The sequence below is a fragment of the Oncorhynchus clarkii genome, chromosome 2 (assembly GCF_045791955.1).
Source record: "Oncorhynchus clarkii lewisi isolate Uvic-CL-2024 chromosome 2, UVic_Ocla_1.0, whole genome shotgun sequence".
NCBI lineage: Eukaryota > Metazoa > Chordata > Actinopteri > Salmoniformes > Salmonidae > Oncorhynchus > Oncorhynchus clarkii.
In genome coordinates this window covers 20,613,892-20,632,569 of record NC_092148.1, presented here as the reverse complement: position 1 = coordinate 20,632,569, position 18,678 = coordinate 20,613,892, and the positions used below count along the sequence as shown (strand labels likewise).

At 41.3% G+C, this 18,678-nt stretch overlaps 2 protein-coding genes across 4 annotated transcripts in view; both read right to left on the bottom strand.

Moving 5' to 3' along the window:
* LOC139424033 (protein spire homolog 1-like) overlaps window positions 1–4,248 on the bottom strand; it is a 49,542-nt gene extending 45,294 nt beyond the window's left edge. For all 3 annotated transcript variants that reach the window (XM_071175722.1, XM_071175729.1, XM_071175735.1), the window contains exon 1: window positions 3,759–4,248. In XM_071175722.1, coding sequence (XP_071031823.1) covers window positions 3,759–4,113 — 355 coding nt within the window. In that variant the 5' untranslated portion in view covers window positions 4,114–4,248. The remainder of the gene's footprint in view (window positions 1–3,758) is intronic.
* A 587-nt stretch (window positions 4,249–4,835) lies between these two features.
* LOC139424023 (V-type proton ATPase subunit C 1-A) lies at window positions 4,836–15,071 on the bottom strand. Its single transcript, XM_071175711.1, has 13 exons — window positions 14,914–15,071; window positions 14,321–14,507; window positions 12,530–12,597; window positions 9,691–9,776; window positions 9,121–9,215; window positions 8,781–8,872; window positions 8,492–8,590; window positions 8,330–8,398; window positions 8,070–8,162; window positions 7,902–7,995; window positions 7,594–7,691; window positions 7,306–7,432; window positions 4,836–5,993 (listed from the first exon to the last, which is right to left on the bottom strand). The coding sequence occupies exons 2-13, from the start codon at window positions 14,450–14,452 to the stop codon at window positions 5,898–5,900; spliced, it is 1,149 nt and encodes a 382-aa protein (XP_071031812.1). The 5' UTR covers window positions 14,453–14,507; window positions 14,914–15,071; the 3' UTR covers window positions 4,836–5,897.
* Between the last annotated feature and the right edge of the window lie 3,607 nt (window positions 15,072–18,678).

The window sequence follows — 18,678 nt, the reverse complement described above, 5'->3', positions numbered from 1 at the left end:
AAGATATTATAATGGATTTAAGGCACCAGAAAAAGAAAGGCGTCGTAAGAATAAAGTTAGTTTATCTACATTAACTCATATGATTAGATTTAGTCATATGAATGTAATAATCACAGATGAATAAAGTGTAATAACACACATGATGATACCACATTTAATAACAGCATTGCCTGTAGAGTAGCCATCCTCAGACCAGTAGCAAACCATGCAAAACCTCCCATCCCCAATTACTATTACTGAGTTACTAACACACTACCAGGCACGTCAAATAAAATACAGTACACCACATATTCCACCCTTACTATGCACAGTCCGTTCATTAATGCCAAAAAGGTCCCGTGTGTCTCAGCTGGCAGAGGAGGGTGCTCGCAACGCCAGGGATATGGGTTTGATTCCCACTGGGGACCAGTACAAAAAAAAGTATGAAAATGTACGCACACACAACTGTAAGTCACTCTGGATAAGAGTGTCTTCTAAATGACTCAAATGTGAATGTAAAAAAGCTGATTGAGCATGGAGTACATTGAGTCTAAAGCAAATAAGCCATCAAATCGACTCAGCACACATTGACTCAAGGTGTGTAACTGAGTAAGAGCTAGGGTACAGCTTCCCTGTGACACCATGGGTAAATAAATAAAGATAAATTGAGTCTGCTATCTGAGAATCTGATTACAGGATACTAGCGAGGAGGAAGATCGACAGGAACTCTCCACAAGCAAGACAAGACACATTACTTGTAATTCATAGTCACTTTCACAGGTAGCCTGATGACTCACAGTAAATTATTTCACTGCTCTGTTGTTTGCTACATACTTTAGTCTGAGACTGTCATCATTGAAATAGTTTGTGGTGACGAGGGGCGTTGAACAAAAAGTGATTAGCGATTGGATCATCTTTAACCGATTACATTTAACATTTTAGTCATTTAGCAGACGCTCTTATCCAGAGCGACTTACAGGAGCAATTAGGGTTACGTGCCTTGCTCAATAGCAGGTTGACATATTTTTAAGCTAGTCGGCTCAAACCAGTACCTTTCAGTTACTGGCCCAACAGTCTTAACCGCTAAGCTACCCGCTGCCCTATCAGAGTATGAAAGCCAATGCCAAATTTTCAAGCCACCGCTATACCCATGTTTGTTCTGGCTTTGGCCCAACCCATTGGTTTCTGGATCAATCAGACGGCCCTGAATGTGTTCGCATTCGCATAACCTAACGTAGCAGGTGTAAAATTAACGTCTGAAACTAGATCCCTTACATACTGGACCAGACGAGAAGGGGGAAAAAAACTGTCGGGGAGGTTATATTCTGCACTGTTCAACCAATCCAGTAAATGTGGAGGAGGAGTTAAGATGGTGTTGCCTTGTTAACGTCACAGGCTCTCTTTCCATTTCCCGAAAACCGGACAGAGGCTAGCATTTGGCCGGAGCAAGGAGTATAGGTAGCCAAGCAGTTTCAAAGGCACACCCAGACTACACACATCACTTGCTGTGTCATATCAGGTGTGACACAAGACAATGTCAACAGTTTAGCTAGGCCCTAGCTGTTAAGGCGTAAGTCCATCGATGACTACAGTGATGATTATTTGGCTTGGGGCCATCATGCAGTCATACCATTGGTTGAGGGTCTTTGTGGCAATGAAAGCACTCCATAAAAAAAGTCAAAAATAACAAAAAAGGCTGATAAGGGGCCACATCTTATCAGTCAAGGTAGCCTACTCCACCCACCACCCTCCATTGCACAGTGGATTCAGACCCCTTCAGGAAAGTATTCAGACCCCTTGACTTTTACCACATTTTGTTACGTTACAGCCTTATTCTAAAATGTTTGTTTTTTTGTAATCCCCGCGTATCACTCCACACACAATACCCATAATGACAAAGCAAAAACTGTTTTTTTAAACTTTTTTGGAAATGTATACAAAACAACTACTGAGTCTTCTCTGCAGATCCTCTCAAGCTCTGCCAGGTTGGATGGAGAGCTGCTCCCAAGTGGTGCAGCGGTCTAAGGCACTGCATCTCAGTGCAAGAGGTGTCACTATAGTCCCTGGTTCGAATCCAGGCTGTATCACATCTGGTCGTGATTGGGAGTCCCATTGGGAGTCCCATTGGGCGGCGCACAGGTTTGGCCGGGGCAGCCCGTATTTGTAAATAAGAATTTGTTCTTAACTGACTTGCCTAGGTTAAATGAAAAATAAATAAAAGAGTGTCACTGCACAGCTATTTCCTGGTCTCTCCAGAGATGTTTGATTGGGTTCAAGTCCGGGCTCTGGCTGGGCCACTCAAGGACATTCAGAGACTTGTCCCAAAGGTCCCCTTTGTCCCCTGCGTTGTCTTGGCTGTGTGCCGGTCATTGTCCTGTTGGAAGGTCAACCTTCACCCCAGTCTGAGGTCCTGAGCGCTCTGGAGCAGGTTTTCATCAAGGATCTCTCTGTACTTTGTTCTGTTCATCTTTCTCTCGATCCTGACTAGTCTCCCAGTCCCTGCCGCTGAAAACATCCCCACAGCATGATGCTTCTGCTGACTGCTTAGGGATGGTACCAGGTTTCCTCCAGATGTGACATTCAGTTTGGCATTCAGGCCAAATAGTTCAATCTTGGTTTCATCAGACCTGAGAATCTTGTTTCTCATGGTCTGAGAGTCCTTTAGGTGCCTTTTGGCAAACTTCAAGTGGGCTGTAATGTGCCTTTTACTGAGGAATGGCTTCCATCTGGCCACTCTACCATAAATACCTGATTGGTGGAGTGCTGCAGAGATGGCTGTCCTTCTGGAAGTTTCTCCCATCTCCACAGAGGAACTCTAGAGCCCTGTCAGAGTTACCATCGGGTTCTTGGTCACCTCCCCCGATTGCTTAGTTTGGCCGAGCGGCCAGCTCTAGGAAGAGTCTTGGTGGTTCCAAACTTCTTCCATTTAAGAATGATGGAGGCCACTGTCTTCTTGGGGACCTTCAATGCTACAGAAATTAGTTTGGTACCCTTCCCCAGACCTGTGCCTCGACACAATCCTGTCTCAAAGCTCTAGAGACAATTTCTTCAAGCTCATGGCCTGGTTTTTGCTCTGACAACTGTGGGACCTTATATAGTCATGAGTGTGCCTTTCCAAATCATGTCCAATCAATTGAATTTACCACAGGTGGACTCCAATCAACATATAGAAACATCTCAAGGATGATCAATGGAAACAGGATGCACCTGAGCTCAATTTCGAGTCTCATAGCAAAGGGTCTGAAAACTTTGTAATACATCTGCAGAAATGTCTAAAAACCTGTTTTCACTTTGTCATTATGGGGTATTGCGTGTCTTGATGAAAACATGTTTTTATTTAATACATTTTAGAATAAGGCTGTAGGATAACGAAATGTGGAAAAAGTTAAGGGTCTGAATACTTTCCCGAATGCACTGTATGTCAGTGCAGCAACAAACTGTGCCATGGAAATATGTTGATTTTTCATTTTCTCAGTAGGCTATTTTATAGTGTGAATGATGAACATGAACATGTGATGTGTGACAGGGGAAAACAACAACAGCTGAGCCAGCTGACTAAATGCAATGGCCAACAATTGGAAAGCATGACATATGAATCTATCAGTCGGTGTCCAGCTGCCTTGTTGACCTAATTTCTACATTTATTTATTTTTTTTTACAGATTTTCTCATTCTAGGAACTGGTAATATTACCAATGTGTTGGGGAAATCAAAAAAAGACAGAAAAAATAATCATGAACGCATTGCAAAACATCATCATTACATAATTATTGTACCTACCATCACAGCCTTCATATTGTAATTTGACAGCTCCGTCTTTCTGAATCCTCACATCCCGTGGTCCCTCAATCATTTTCGGAGTATCCACCACTGATGCACCGGCAGCTGGGCCAGAATTCCTCCTATGTCCCTGAGCCAGGTTTATGCAGCATTGGTAACACACTGCCCAAGCCTGCTCTTCGTTAATCGGTTGGCTGTAGAGCATTAAAATCTCCTCCAAAGACAGTTCACTTCCCCCTCTTTCCTCCATTCCGTCCATTTTTGCCATCCCGGGATACGGCGTCTTATCTCGCTGGACCGCAGCAGGGCCGATCAGCTCTCCACTCTCCTCGTCCGAATCTCGCCGCTTGGCCATCCTTTCATTCTATCGACCGAGAAAGGCCGGTGATGACACTAATAAACGGGGAGCCGCAGATAAACAAACGATCCGGGCAGCCTGAAGACATCGGAAAAGATGCGGTTCCCTTGCAACAGCAGCACCACCACGGACAGTGATTATTATTTCCCCCGCCTTGCTGTGTTTTCGTATGGGTACCAGTCATATGACGGACTGTTTGCATGGTCTAAACGCCTGTCAGGTTTCGGTCGACTTCAGAGGAATGCATACATAGGTGACATGCGCAGCTAGAGGACTTTATTTACCACTTTCCCTGTTATTTTGTGCCATCTGCTGTCCAATTTGATAGAGTACGGTGCATGTGAATACATCTAGGCAATGTGTAGGCTACTCTGGCAATGATGTTATGCTCTCAGACAAATACTATTTCTCAGTGATGGATTTGGGAGCACATTTCTATTCATATTGAATTCCTCATATTAATGTTTGAAGGCAGGGATTTCTTAAGGGTTATGTACATTCCTACTTCTCAATGGAGGAACTTCCTCTAACTACCCTGCCCTTAGTTCTGCAGAGGCCAAGCATGACTCACTCTCTTTCTCTCACACAACTGTAAACGTGGAAGATTCCTGCAGGGCCTGGCCGTTCATTGTAATATGTAATGTTTACAACCTTACCTGCAGATATAGCCTACCAACACAGACAACCTCTAACCCCAATCACAGACAAAATACAGACAATTTTCTTCATATTGACTGTTTTATCTATTCATAGCATACATAATGCTTACACATTCATATATCTCTTTTAACATCAAATATACACAACATGAGAAAACACACAAATATAGCATCTTTGTAACACTATTTGTTGCCAAGGTGAACCAATACCTCATGAACATGTACCAGATGTGCTTAGATGTGCAGGTAAAATAACAAATTGGTCACATACACAAGTATCTATGAATAGTAGCTATAATATGCACAACACAGACGTGGAATGATTGAAAATGCATAAACTACCAGAAATAAATATTTAGAGATCTTATTCGTTTCAGCACATAAAGGCCCAATGCAGCTGTTTTATCTCAACATCAAATCATTTCTGGGTAACAATTAAATACTGTGATTGTTTTCAATAAAAAATTTCAAAATGGTCAAAAAGTAACAAAAAATAGGATTTTAGCATGAGCAATTTCTCAAGCAAGAATTTGACTAGGACTGTTTTTGGATTGGGGATGGGAAAATGTAAACTAGCTGTTATTGGCAGAGGTTTGGAACACTTTCATATTGTTCTATTAATGAATTAAGTCACCAGTCAGCCGAAAACTCCATCCCACCAAAACAGGCTGAAATTTCTATCTTACACTAAAATGGCCTTATTCCACAATATCGTTCCGACCTCAGTGTGGAAATCTATATAAAAACACAGGAAAATCACATTTTTGACTGCACTGGGCGTTTAAATACAGTGTACTTTGATTATGCTGTTTAAAAAAAAATCTGTAAACAAAACCAACTAAATTTACATCAAGCCATTGTTTGTCCTCAGTTTGTACAGATGGAGGGGGTCACTAAGTGCTTTAAACCACAAGGAATGAGCATGCACATCTGAGGAGAGCAAGGATAAACAGCATCACCCAGACATGAGGAGAGGAGAGGACGATTAGAGAGGAGAGGGGATAGCAGGGCAGAGAAAGGAGAAAAGAGCAAGACTGGGAGAAAGATTTACAGGAAAACACAAGTTAGTGGGTACTCAGCATAAAGACAAGACAGAGCAGAGAGGTCAGGTACAGTGAAAATCTATTTAAAGTCCAGCAGGTTGCAGTCTATCTTGTAGTAAACATAAGGGTAGTACTCCTGCTGGCTCAGGTTCAGACCAGGGATATCCATGGCAGTCTACAAGGGAATAAAGAAACAGAAACCATTAGCTTACATGGTAAAGAACATTAACACGACAGGGATAATGTGGTTGTCTAACAGGTCTGCTGAACCAGACCATATCAATCTCATTTAGCTAATGTACCAGAATTTTTAATACACAACATTTGTTTGGCATCGCAATGCCCCATTACTACAATGATACAACAGGTGTTCATCTGGGCACAGAGATATATATATATATATACTACCGTTCAAAAGTTTGAGGTCACTTAGATGTTTTTTTGTCCATTAAAACAACATCAAATTAATCAGAAATACAGTGTAGCCATTATTAATGTTGTAAATGGCTATTGTAGCTTGAAACGGCTGATTTTTAATGTAATATCTACATAGGCCCATTATCAGCAATCATCACTTCTGTGTTCCAAATGGCACATTGTGTTAGCTAATCCAGGTTTATCATTTTAAAAGGCTAATTGATCATTAGAAAACACTTTTGCAATTATGTTAGATTTAGAAAACTGTTGTTCTGATTAAAGAAGCGATAAAACTGGCCTTCTTTAGACTAGTTGAGTATCTGGAGCATCAGCATTTGTGGGTTCGATTACAGGCTCAAAATGTCCAGAAACAAAGTACTTTCTTCTGAAACTCATCAGTCTATTCTTGTTCTGAGAAATTAAGGCTATTCCATGCGAGAAATTGCCAAGAAACTGAAGATCTCGTACAACACTGTGTACTACTCCCTTCACAGAACAGCTTAAACTGTCTCTAACCAGAATAGAAAGAGGAGTGGGTGACCCCGGTGCACAACTGAGCAAGAGGACAAGCACATTAGAGTGTCTAGTTTGAGAAACAGACGCCTCACAAGTCCTCAACTGGAAGCTTCATTAAATAGTGCCCGCAAAATACCAGTCTCAATGTCAACAGTGAAGAGGCGACTCCGGGATGCTGGCCAGTTTTATTCCTTCTTTAAAATCAGAACAACAGTTTTCAGCTGTGCTAACATAATTGCAAAAGGGTTTTCTAATGATCAATTAGCCTTTTAAAATGGTAAACTTGGATTAGCTAACACAACGTGCCATTGGAACACGGGAGTGATGATTGCTGATAATGGGCCTCTTTACGCCTATGTAGATATTCCATAGAAAATCTGTTGTTTCCAGTTACAATAGTCATTTACAACATTAACAATGTCAACACTGTATTTCTGATCAATTTGATGTTATTTTAATGGACAAAAAAAATTTGCTTTTCTTACAGAAACAAGGACATTTCTAAGTGACCCCAAACTTTTGAACGGTAGTGCATTTCAGGTCTAATTACTCACATCAATGACAGCTGCAGCGCTGCTGTCCAGGTGTTTGTATAGGTCATTGAGAACCTCCCTCAGTTTCTTCATGTTCTTCTTGTTGGGCTGGAGCAGCATGGCCTGGAAGTTCACAGGCAGCCCATATCTGTGGGAGCATGGGCAGAGCAGTTAAATCACTAACAGCAGGCACAGCCAGTTAAATATTTTATTTGTATTCAGGTTGACTTCTTGTCAATACAAGCATCTTGTCACTCACTACAAACATCTAACAATTGGACGACTGTTAGTACAGTGTGATCGTCATACCTTAAGACAGACTCCACAAAGACCCTCAGAGCCTTGATGTGAATCCATGCGATGAAGGCCTCACTGAAGTTCACTTTCAACCATCGCACCAGAGGCCCCTGACAGAGGGAAAATAATACTTAGGGTTAGATCCACCCTACTGTGTAGCTAGTACTGTCCAATAGTTTCACCCACCCAACCCATCCCAGAATGGTTGCAGGGATGTCCTAAACACTAAGTGTACTTGCAATTATTATTATTTTTTACAGTGTAACGTTTCGGTCACATATACCTTGGTCAGGCATCACATTTCTAGTCATATGACTTACAAACTGCTTCTTCTTGTCTGTGGAGAGACGTGTCATCTCCTCTTTGTCCGCATTCATCTCCTGCTCGTTGTACTGGAAGTCCCTGACTGTGTACCTGATAGGAACAGCAAGATAATTACATATGGAGAAGTGTGTGTGTGTGTGTGTGTGTGTGTGTGTGTGTCTTACTTGTTCTCTCTGGCCTTGTGTCTGAAGTCATCAATGGCCTTCCTGAATAGGGTGACGCTGAACAGACCACTGTCATGGTCCTCAAACAGCAGGCTGTAATAATGGGACAAACAGAACAGTCAGACAGGCATGATGGACTCACAATGAAATCACTTCCTGAAAATACTAAAAGAGATATGACAGATATGGATTAAAGTGACTACTGAAGTAGTTATTTTAACATGCATTCACTATGCACTCTGAATCTCCTATAAACTTACTTAGTGGATCGGGGTACCACCATTTCAGACAACGTTTCATAGGTCTTCTGCCAGTCAACATAACTCGTCCTAGAAGGATCCGGAATTGTTAGACAGCAAACTGGTGTTATAAAAAAAGTTGAAATATGACACTGTTGAAAACGAGGAAAAAGTTGTACTTACTTTGGTACAACCACCAACATAGTGATCAGATACTCAGAGTCAATCACAAAGTCCTCCTTCTTGACAATGTCAGCCAGACTCCTGGTCAGCAGGCTCCCCCTACAGACAACATGGTATTGCATGATATATTAATGATAATGTAAACAAATGTTGAAAGAAACAATTGAACAAAGCAAATATGCATTGGAAGACCTTTCCTCAACACTGGTTCAAATATATTTCTAGTTTAGCATTGATTAGCAGCAGTGGGAAATCTAGTTATGCCCTCGAGCAAAAAAAAATGACTCACGCATTCTTTCTCTCCAGATTCTGCAGGTTCCCTTTCAAGTTGTTGTAGGCAGACGCTCTGGCCTTCAGGTCGTTGTCAATCTGGCTTACTTGCTGTAGAGAGGAAGAGGTCAAGTACTCAGAATATGACCAACGTAAAAACTCTGCACACAGTGTTTTAACAACAGATTTACTCGACGTAGAGAAAATACAGTTGATTGATACTATTGAAATATAATTGACTTGTTGATATCTTTTTACCTTCATGCGCTATCGAAATCATGACAACATTTTTTTTTAAAGGGGTTCCGTCTAGCTAATTATCAAGAGAATCAGATGAGGAGGGTAGGAGAAAGACTTGCCTTGGATATGATATCAGAGATGTTCTTCAGTGACTGCTTGATGGGGTACTTGGCCATGTCCCACTGAAACCGTGTGATGTAGGTCACCAGATCCACTAGAGGGAATCAAAGCATTGTTATTGAGGGAAGGACTTGTTAGAATGACGTTTTTACATTATGATGCATGGCTTTATGGGTAATTGCAAAATAGTCTTATCAACCATTTCTAAAATGTGCTGGTAATTCCTTAGTATTTCGTATTAACAGGTTAAAAGGATAATTGCTTAGTCAATCAATGTGCACAGTAGAGGTAGCAGCACACTTCCTGGATTCATTGTTTTTCAGGAGTCCTTTGTATGTGATGATAACCAACTAGCTAATCTCTAATGTCCTCCATTGTTTTCATATGAGTAACTTGTATGTGATGATAATGATAGAAATAGAATGACCAACTTGAATGGGAATGGCCATTCTAGTAATTATATTTATGCGATAATAACTGCCTCCTCCTCCGTTTTCATACCAGTATCTTGTATGTGATAACTAGCTGCATTGTTTTCATATGAGTAACTTGTATGCGATGATAAGTACCTCCGTTGGCCAGCAGGTTCTCCTGGACTTTGTCTCGGCTGTCCTCCAACACATCAGCCATGTACTGAGACACCTTCTTCACCACACTGTGAACAGCCAGGAGACATTCACACAGTCAGGCCACAGTCAGCAAGCCCTCATCAAAAGGAGATTATAAACTGGATGATTCGAGCCAAGAATGCTGATTGGCTGACAGCCGTGGTATATCAGACCGTATACCACAGGTATGACAAAACAGTTATTTTTACTACTCTAATTACATTGGAAACCAGTTTATAATAGCAATAAGGCACCTCGGGGGTTTGTGATATATGGCCAATATATCACGGCTAAGGGCTGTATCCAGGCACTCCGCGCTGTGTCGTGCTTAAGAACAAATCAAATCAAACTTTATTTGCCACATGCGCAGAATACAACAAGTGTAGACTTTACCGTGAAATGCTTACTTACAAGCCCTTAACCAACAGTGCCATTCAAGAAGAAGAAAATATTAACCAAATATAAAATAAAAAGTAATAATAAAAAGTAACACAATAAGAATAACGAGGCAAGGCCTCCCGGGTGGCGCACTGGTCTAGGGCACTGCATCACAGTGCTAGCTGTGCCACCAGAGACTCGGTTCAGGCCCAGATGTAAATTGTCCGGTGGTGATTTTTATTAATTGTTCAGCAGTCTAATGGCTTGCAGGTAGCAGCTGTTGAGGAGCCTTTCGGTCCTAGACTTGGTGCTCCGGTATAGTTCGTTGGCGATGTGGACACCAAGGAACTTGAAACTCTCGATCAGCTCCTTTGTCTTGCTGATGTTGAGGTTGTTGTCCTGGCACCACACTGCCAGTTCTCTGACCTCCTCCCTATAGGCCGTCTCATCGTTGTCGGTGATCAGACCTACCACCGTTGTGTCGTCTGCAAACTTAATGATGGTGTTGGAGTCGTGTTTGGCCACACAGTCGTGAGTGAACAGGGAGTACAGGAGGGGACTAAGTACACACCCTTGAGGGGCCACAGTGTTAAGGATCAGCGTGGCATACGTGTTGTTTCCTACTCTTACCACCTGGGGGTGGCCCGTCAGGAAGTCCAGGATCAAGTTGCAGAGGGAGGTGTTAAGTCCCAGAGTCCTTAGCTAGTGATAAGCTTTGTGGGCACTATGGTGTTGAACGCTGAGCTGTAGTCGATGAGCAGCAGTCTCACCTGGTGTTCCTTTTGTCCAGGTGAGAAAGGGCAGTTTGGAGTGCGATTGAGATTGCATCATCTGTGGATCTGTTGGGGCAGTATGCGATTTGGAGTGGGTCTAGGGTGTCCGAGAGGATGCTGTTGATGTGAGCCACGACCAGCCTTTCGAAGCACTTCATGGCTACCGACATGAGTGCCATGGGGCGGTAATCATTTAGGCAGGTTACCTTCGCTTCCTTGGGCACAGGGACTATATGGTGGTCTGCTTGACACAAATAGGTATTACAGACTCGGTCAGGGAGAGGTTGAAAATTTCATTGAAGACACTTGGCAGTTGGTCCGCGCATGGTAATCCGTCTGGCTCAGCGGCTTTGTGAATGTTGACCTGTTTGAAGGTTTTGTTCACATCGGCTACCGAGAGCGTTATCACACAGTCATCCAGAACAGCTGGTGCTCTCGTGCATGCTTCGGTGTTGCTTGCCTCGAAGCGAGCATAAAAGGCATTTAGCTCATCTGGTAGGCTCGCGTCACTGGGCAGCTCGAGTCTGGGTTTCCCTTTGTAGACCGTAATAGTTTTCAAGCCCTGCCACATCCGACGAGCCGGTGTAGTAGGATTCAATCTTAATCCTGTATTGACGCTTTGCAGAATTTGATGGTTCGCCATAGCCCTTAGCCATGATATATTGGCTATATACCACACCTCCTCGGGCCTTATTGCTTAAATACACCGTGCTTTCATATAGCAAGACATAAAAGTCTAAGCAGACTGTTCATTGGGCAGGGTATGAGTGTTTATCCATCTATATTCTACAGCACCAGACCAACAACTGTGCACATTATACAGTATACATTTGAAATACCTTTTTAACAGAAAATGGACCTGTAGGCCTACTACTTATTATTCACAGAAATAGATTGTAATTTATTTTTTTTGCGCTGTAGTTGCCTTCACTGAACCAAAATGATGCGGATAATACTTGATATGATTACATTCCAATTGATGTGTGATCAGTGGATGACGGAGAAAAACTAAATTCCATGCAATGACAGAATGCTTGATGTCAATAAGCCTCAGGCATGTTTGTCTAGACAACTGACACCTAAAAACGCTGTCAGATTAAGCAAATCCAAAATCAGTCTGTAAAGGTGTTACTTTGGCTCTCATCTTCAAATTTCCTACAGACGAGTTCCAGAACAAGGCTGATATTGCCCTATGAGAGGTAACTGGGTTGCTAATGTTGGTATTTTTTTAGAGTAAATGTCTACAGAGGAAGCAGGGCTTGTTTAGTATGTGTGACATTTTGGACGTCAAGATTTTCCAAGGATTATAAATAACTTCAAACCAACAGTAGCACACAAGTCATGAGCGATAAATATGACTGAGTAAAGAGATGCTGGTGTGTCACCAAACTGTAAATTGCTAACTTTAGTCTGTGGGCCTGCTAGCCTCACATTGGTATGAAATTCCTTGCTGTAGCAAGGTTAGGGTCACAGAGGGATTACAGAATTGACTGGACTCTGAAGACATCAGACTCACACTGGTTTGTGAGGCACTTTGACAAAAATAATATGTCTATCACAACACATTTACAATGTACAAGGTGTATAAATAGTCATGAAAGCGATACTTAATGTTCAAAGGGGAAATTGCAGTGTAGTAAAAAACCTACCCTTCGATAAAGGAGTCCAGTTTGGCCAGGTCATCTGACAGCCCAACTAACACATCTAGTGTCCCCACCTGTTAATGTAAAAAGGAAAAAAGGCCAAACATGTCAAAGCTTTAATTCAAACAGTATTTCCCCTTCCATCATATACCCAGGGTGAGCCCATTTTATAGATGGGGTGAGCCCATTTTATAGATGGGGTGAGCCCATCGGTTCATTGGCTTAATGCCAGAGGCCTAAATGTTGCTTTGAGGGCCTTTGATCAAACTAGGGCCAACTCAAACTAGGGCAAAGACTGGATGAGAGTCCTGAGGTCAGGGGGTCTGGTTGTGCTGCCTGCCTTTGTGTTGTTTTCTCAGTGACATCTGTGAGTCATTCACCAGGCAGTGACATTCAGGGGCCCGTGTGCTTTGGATGGCGGCGCTTTTGTCGGGACCCCTTCATGTGTGTCAAAATGTTCCGTCGCGTGCCGTGTACCCCAAGTGGCAAAGGGGTCAGTAGGGTCACAGAGGATAACCATCAACCATCCTCTAGGGACTCTGGATACTTTCCCTGGAATATAATGGCCATTGAATCATTTTGGATGGGTGGCACTTCTGGAGTAATGAAAGGAGAAAGCTTTGACCCATAGCATTATTAACAGATCACTCATTGGGAGCAGTGAGCGGGGAATACTTATTTCTCTATAGTTGCTTTTGGAGTAATATTGGGAATATGATTTCATTTGCGAGTAAACTATGGCAATGTTTTGTGGAAGCCTTGACCCACATAGGAATGTAGAGGAGCTAGCAAGTATACTGAACAAAACTATAAACACAACATGCAACAATTTCAAAGATTTTACTATAGTTCATATAAGGAAATCAGTCAACTGAAATAAATTCATTAGGGCCTAATCTATGAATTTCACATGATTGGGCAGGGGTGCAGCCATGGGATGGGGAGTTAGGCCCAGCCAATCAGAATTTGTTTTTCTAAAGACAGAAATACTGCTCTGCATACCCCCTACCCTTCCTCAGATGATCCTGCAGGTGAAGAAGACGGATGTGGTGGTCCTGGGCTGGCTTCGTTACACATGGTCTGCAGTTGTGAGGACAGTTGGATGTACTGCCAAATTCTCTAAAACGGCAGCTTATGGTAGAGAAATTAACATTAAATTCTCTGGCAGCAGCTTTGTTGGACACTCCTGCAGTCAGCATGCCAATTGCACAACACAATGTGGCATTGTGTGTGTGACAAAACTGCACATTTTAGAGTGGTATTTTATTGTCCCCAGCACAAGGTGCACCTGTGTAATGATCCTGCTGTTTAATCAGCTTCTTGATATGCCATACCGGTTAGGTGGATGGATTAGCTTGGCAGAGGAGAAATTCTCAGTAACAGGGATGAGAGAAATAAGCTTTTTTTTTTTGCATATGGAACATTTCTGGGATCTTTTATTTCACCTCATGAAACATGGGACCAACACTTAACATGTTGCGTTTATATATTTGTTCAGTATAAGTTAGTTGGGTGATATGGCCATTTTCATTCAATAATTTTCTCAATTTTGATGGTATATTTGAGTAGTGCATGCAGGATAGCAACAAGTGAATTCTAAGTTTTAAAAAAAAATTCTCAACCAAACTAGGAGAACTGACAGTGAAGTAGTAAGTTTTTATTTATTTAGCACTGTCAACATATTGTTATAGACAGTATTGTAAAAATCCATACCGGTATTCACAATCTATTGCCCAGCCCTACAAGTTAGTATGGTAATGTAGTAGCTACTATTTATGGCTACTGCTGCATGCTAACCTTGAGGTCTGGGATGTTGAACTTGTTGTTGGTGGACAGGTTGTTGTTGCGGGTGGTAGCCACCATCATCTGGTCCCATGTCTGCTGGCAGGTCTTCTCTCCAGGAGCTGAGATCAACCAGAACTCTGTCATGGCTATACACTGATGACTGACTACAGGCTCAAAACGAAATGCACAGAGATGGGTGCTGTAAGACAAGAAAAAAACGGTTTTACTTTTTAAACAGGACTTCATTTGTAGTACAATATTATCAATCGCAACGTTATTCTCTATTTCATGTTGATACATCAGTAAATAAATGGTAGCAAGACAACATTGACTGCTATTTAATCAATATGTCTTCCCAAACCTGTCTTATCTACGTGTTGCTGATGTATCTGGTTAGCTAGCGAGCATGCAAGATAAAGGATATTTGTCTTCTTATGCTTTACATCAAAAGTTGCTAACGTTAGCTAAACCTCACTAACGTTGCTGCAAGTGACATTCTCAGTTTATTGAAACATGACCCATAGCTAGCTAGCTAGCATCACATGATATCAAGTAACGTTAGATTTACAGTAAAAAATAATAATTATAATACTGTTTTCACTTACCTGAGATCTAATGACAAAACTATTCGAACACTAATCAATTACTACCGTACAATTCCTATGGTTCAATATTCATAATTGCCAATCAAATCGTAAGACTAGAGGTCTTTCCAGCAGCATCACATTCATGTCAGCTGATCAGATGAGGAACAGAAAGGCCTATCGTGGGGGAGGGAAACTTTTTGACGTCACGATATTTGACAGACGACCCCAGCTGGTTTGGAGGAGGTACTACAGCCTCGACATTTCAAAACAGAGTAGGACGATTTTTTTCTGACAGAAATCGTTTACAAAAAGTAGCAGGGTTGGGGTCAGTTGATCCATTTAAATTTAGGAGTGCTATTTATTTACAATTAGTCATTTTAACCATTGAATTGGAGTTGCATGATCCCCTCAATAATGTACTGTACTTCTTGTGGGGTTACAGGCTATGTAATTTAATAATCTCAGTCACATTCTTGCTATCTTAGTTCTGAGGACACAGACCGTCTCAAATGCCCAGTCAGCTGGAATTTGGGGTGTAGACGTTCTATATCTGGACAGGAGTCCAGCCGTTTCCTGACTCTGGGTGTCTCCCTGCTCAGAATTCAAGGAAAACCCCACAAAGGGACATGTTTATAGTTCAGTAGGTCTGGGGTGCATTGTTTGGGATACAATGCCTGGTCTGGCTGGAGCCAGCCGACCAGCCAACCCCTCAGATCAAACGACAGGCCAAGGACCAGGGTGGGCTGCCCACTGTTGGCCGCAGGCCAGTCTACAAGGACATTTCTGGGCACACGGACTGTAATCACTCTCTCATTTGGGCTACCGACACGAAGACTGGGTCTTAGAGTGGGGATGATGATGTGAGGAGAGGTATTAACTGAGTGTGTCCTCAACAAACTTCCTCTAATACAAGCTAGTCATACAGTGTGAGAGCTCTGAAAAACCTATGGATGAAGGTCATTGCTGCAACTTTGTGTATTTCAAAGATGAATGTCAACATTCTCTATCATTCCCATCTCAGTTACATGGTTTAATATATCCAAAGCATTACACAAAAATAGAGCACCAAGTTTGTTGTTGAGTCCTACCAACAGAAACATGTGTCACATGCTCCCTCTAGTTCTAATGCTTTGTATACCGTGCTTAACTTTACATATCACATGTTTGAACTTTTACCCATGAGTTTGAGTGACCATGACACTGACAATACATCTTAGTACAAAAACATGACATGGTTAAACTGTAAATTACACAAAAATATACAACTACACATTCCTTATACTGTGTACAAACTTTCAAGACCCATATAGTGTCCTCGGTATCTTTCACTGTATTCAGGTTAGTTCTATTTTCCCAGCTAGTTATTCTGAACCTTCTGAGGGACATTACAGTAAATCTAATCTAGTATGTCTGAATTATTATGGACTGCCTAGGGCAGAAAGGGGGAGGATGGTTTTAAAGAGGGAAATTGTGTGAGATAAGCATTATCTTGTATTATTGTTTCAGTGGCAGATTGGATCTATTTGTCAACCTCTCTGATACTAGTGTTACAAGGCCAACATTCCCAAGGCTCGAGTCCAGAATCAGACTCATTGACTTCAGGAAAATGTTAGAGACTTGAGAAGAGAGGGACACTGGAGTGCTTTTACAGTTTCCTTTTCAAGGTGTCTAGTCAGAGTTGTAACCTGTAAAACACTTTTTATATATAGAATAAAATAGAATAGAATATTGGTATTTTATAGTAAATTAGCAGAATACAGTAGCTTTTATTTACTATTATTTACTGGATTTACACAGTTTGTATTTGACCCTTCTCAAACTTCAGCTCAGAGAAAAGGTCTGTGTAGAGGTAGTTTTACTTATCAACATTCTTTGGCAAATGCGTAAGGCTGAAATACCATGGTGTAACTCACAGCATTAGAAACAAGTACTAGATCAAGACCCATTGTATAATGCAGGGACTAATGATTGACTATATTCATTTGGATTTAGCCATTTCAACCTTCCCATACCTCTTCTACACAACAAAGAATGGAGGGATTCACTTGAACTATCAAAGGCCATGCGCTTAGACAACCACTGTGATGCCAGTTATTCAATGAAGAATTGAGTTTTCCACTAGGTTCACTAGTCTTGTGATGTTGTGCTTTGTTGCAGCATAACATAACACTACCTGAGAACTGTGAGGATACCTTAATTTGTCCTCAAATGTAACTATTATATTTTTGTTGGAGGTGTAGTGATTTGAAAAGGCAAATAGGATGGATACTAATTAACACAAATAGGTTTCCCTTTTATAGGAACAATAACAATAACATACATTGGTTATTGATTATTTTAAGTTCCACTATGATTTATTATCACAATTCATAGAGTCCTCTGATAAAAGAACATGTAGCTTTCATTGTGTGTCAAATATGTGGTGTTTGCTCATGCAACAGTAATTGTGTTCATATCATCTGGCTGTTGGTCATACTAAATAACTCTGTGTGTATAATGTAGGCTTCAGTGGGGTGATATTTTGATGTAATTTGGCCCCGGTTTGCAAATGAGAATTCCAGTTGCACAATGCACGCCACTGGAGTGTTTTCACTCACTGTGGGCGGTACACACTACGACAGCAAGTGTGCTCAGTGTCCCAGGCTATTATGATCACAACAATGGAAATCAAACATTATGTTTTTCTGGAAGCCACTTTAGATGCTATGTGTGATTATGATTAGACTCAATGCATACCCTCATCTACAGTCTTGGAGAACAGACACAAAGCTCAGAACAGATTCTTTTGTGTTGTGGTCCATAGGATAAACTTTCGCTCTCAAGTCTTGACAATTGGCCAAGAAACATTTATGTTTGAGCAAAACAAACAGAACCATTGTGTATTTTTCCCTTACCAATACACATAGCTCATCTGACATAATGAGTTCACACTCCTCTAACCACCGTCTATCTAAGATAAACAGGCCACATGTGTGGGTTTGGACTTTGCACATAAGCTATGTACCGGTGGCTATTCATAGGAGCTAAGTGCATGTCCTAAGCTTACTCCATCATTATATAATAAGGAATTTAAATCATATTTGGTCCTTTGCAGCTAAATACAAAGTGATCAGGGCCAATTGAGAATCATACGGGACCAATAATAGTCTCATAATTGTTCTTAGATATAAAGAAATTATGTACATTATTACAGTTTGAATTGCAATGTAATGTTTGAATTGTAATGCATAAAGAGACATAGTTATCCATATATTTCATTTCAATGTTCATTGTTCCCGCCCTGGATGCCTCCAATTTTGACCAAAGGAACATGTACTGTGGACATCTACTGTGGTTGCTGAAAATGGACATTGGCCACAAAACAAGACAGCTGATATGGATTCCTGTTAGACAATGTGTATGAAAATAAGAAAGGGTACAATAACAGTAGCCTGTTTTGATATATTCTAAATATAATATAAAAAAACAGTTCCCAGAATATACAATTTCATGAAGTGCTATTTTCAATCTCACATGCACTTAGCCTATCAACCACTTGTGAAACCCTGTATGTGTGGTATGCTGGTGGTGTCTAAGCCTTAGGAGCCATGACTAACTTCTAAAGGTGATCATAGCCCATACCACAATGTAAATGCATACAATCTCTGTACGCAGAGAGCAGCATATGTTTGCGGCTGCAAGAGAAGCAAGTGGATGGCTTTTCAGACAGATCCCTGAGGACTACACTCACTAATTACTCTATGAATCCCATTGTCTGTAAATAAATTGAAAATACATCACAAC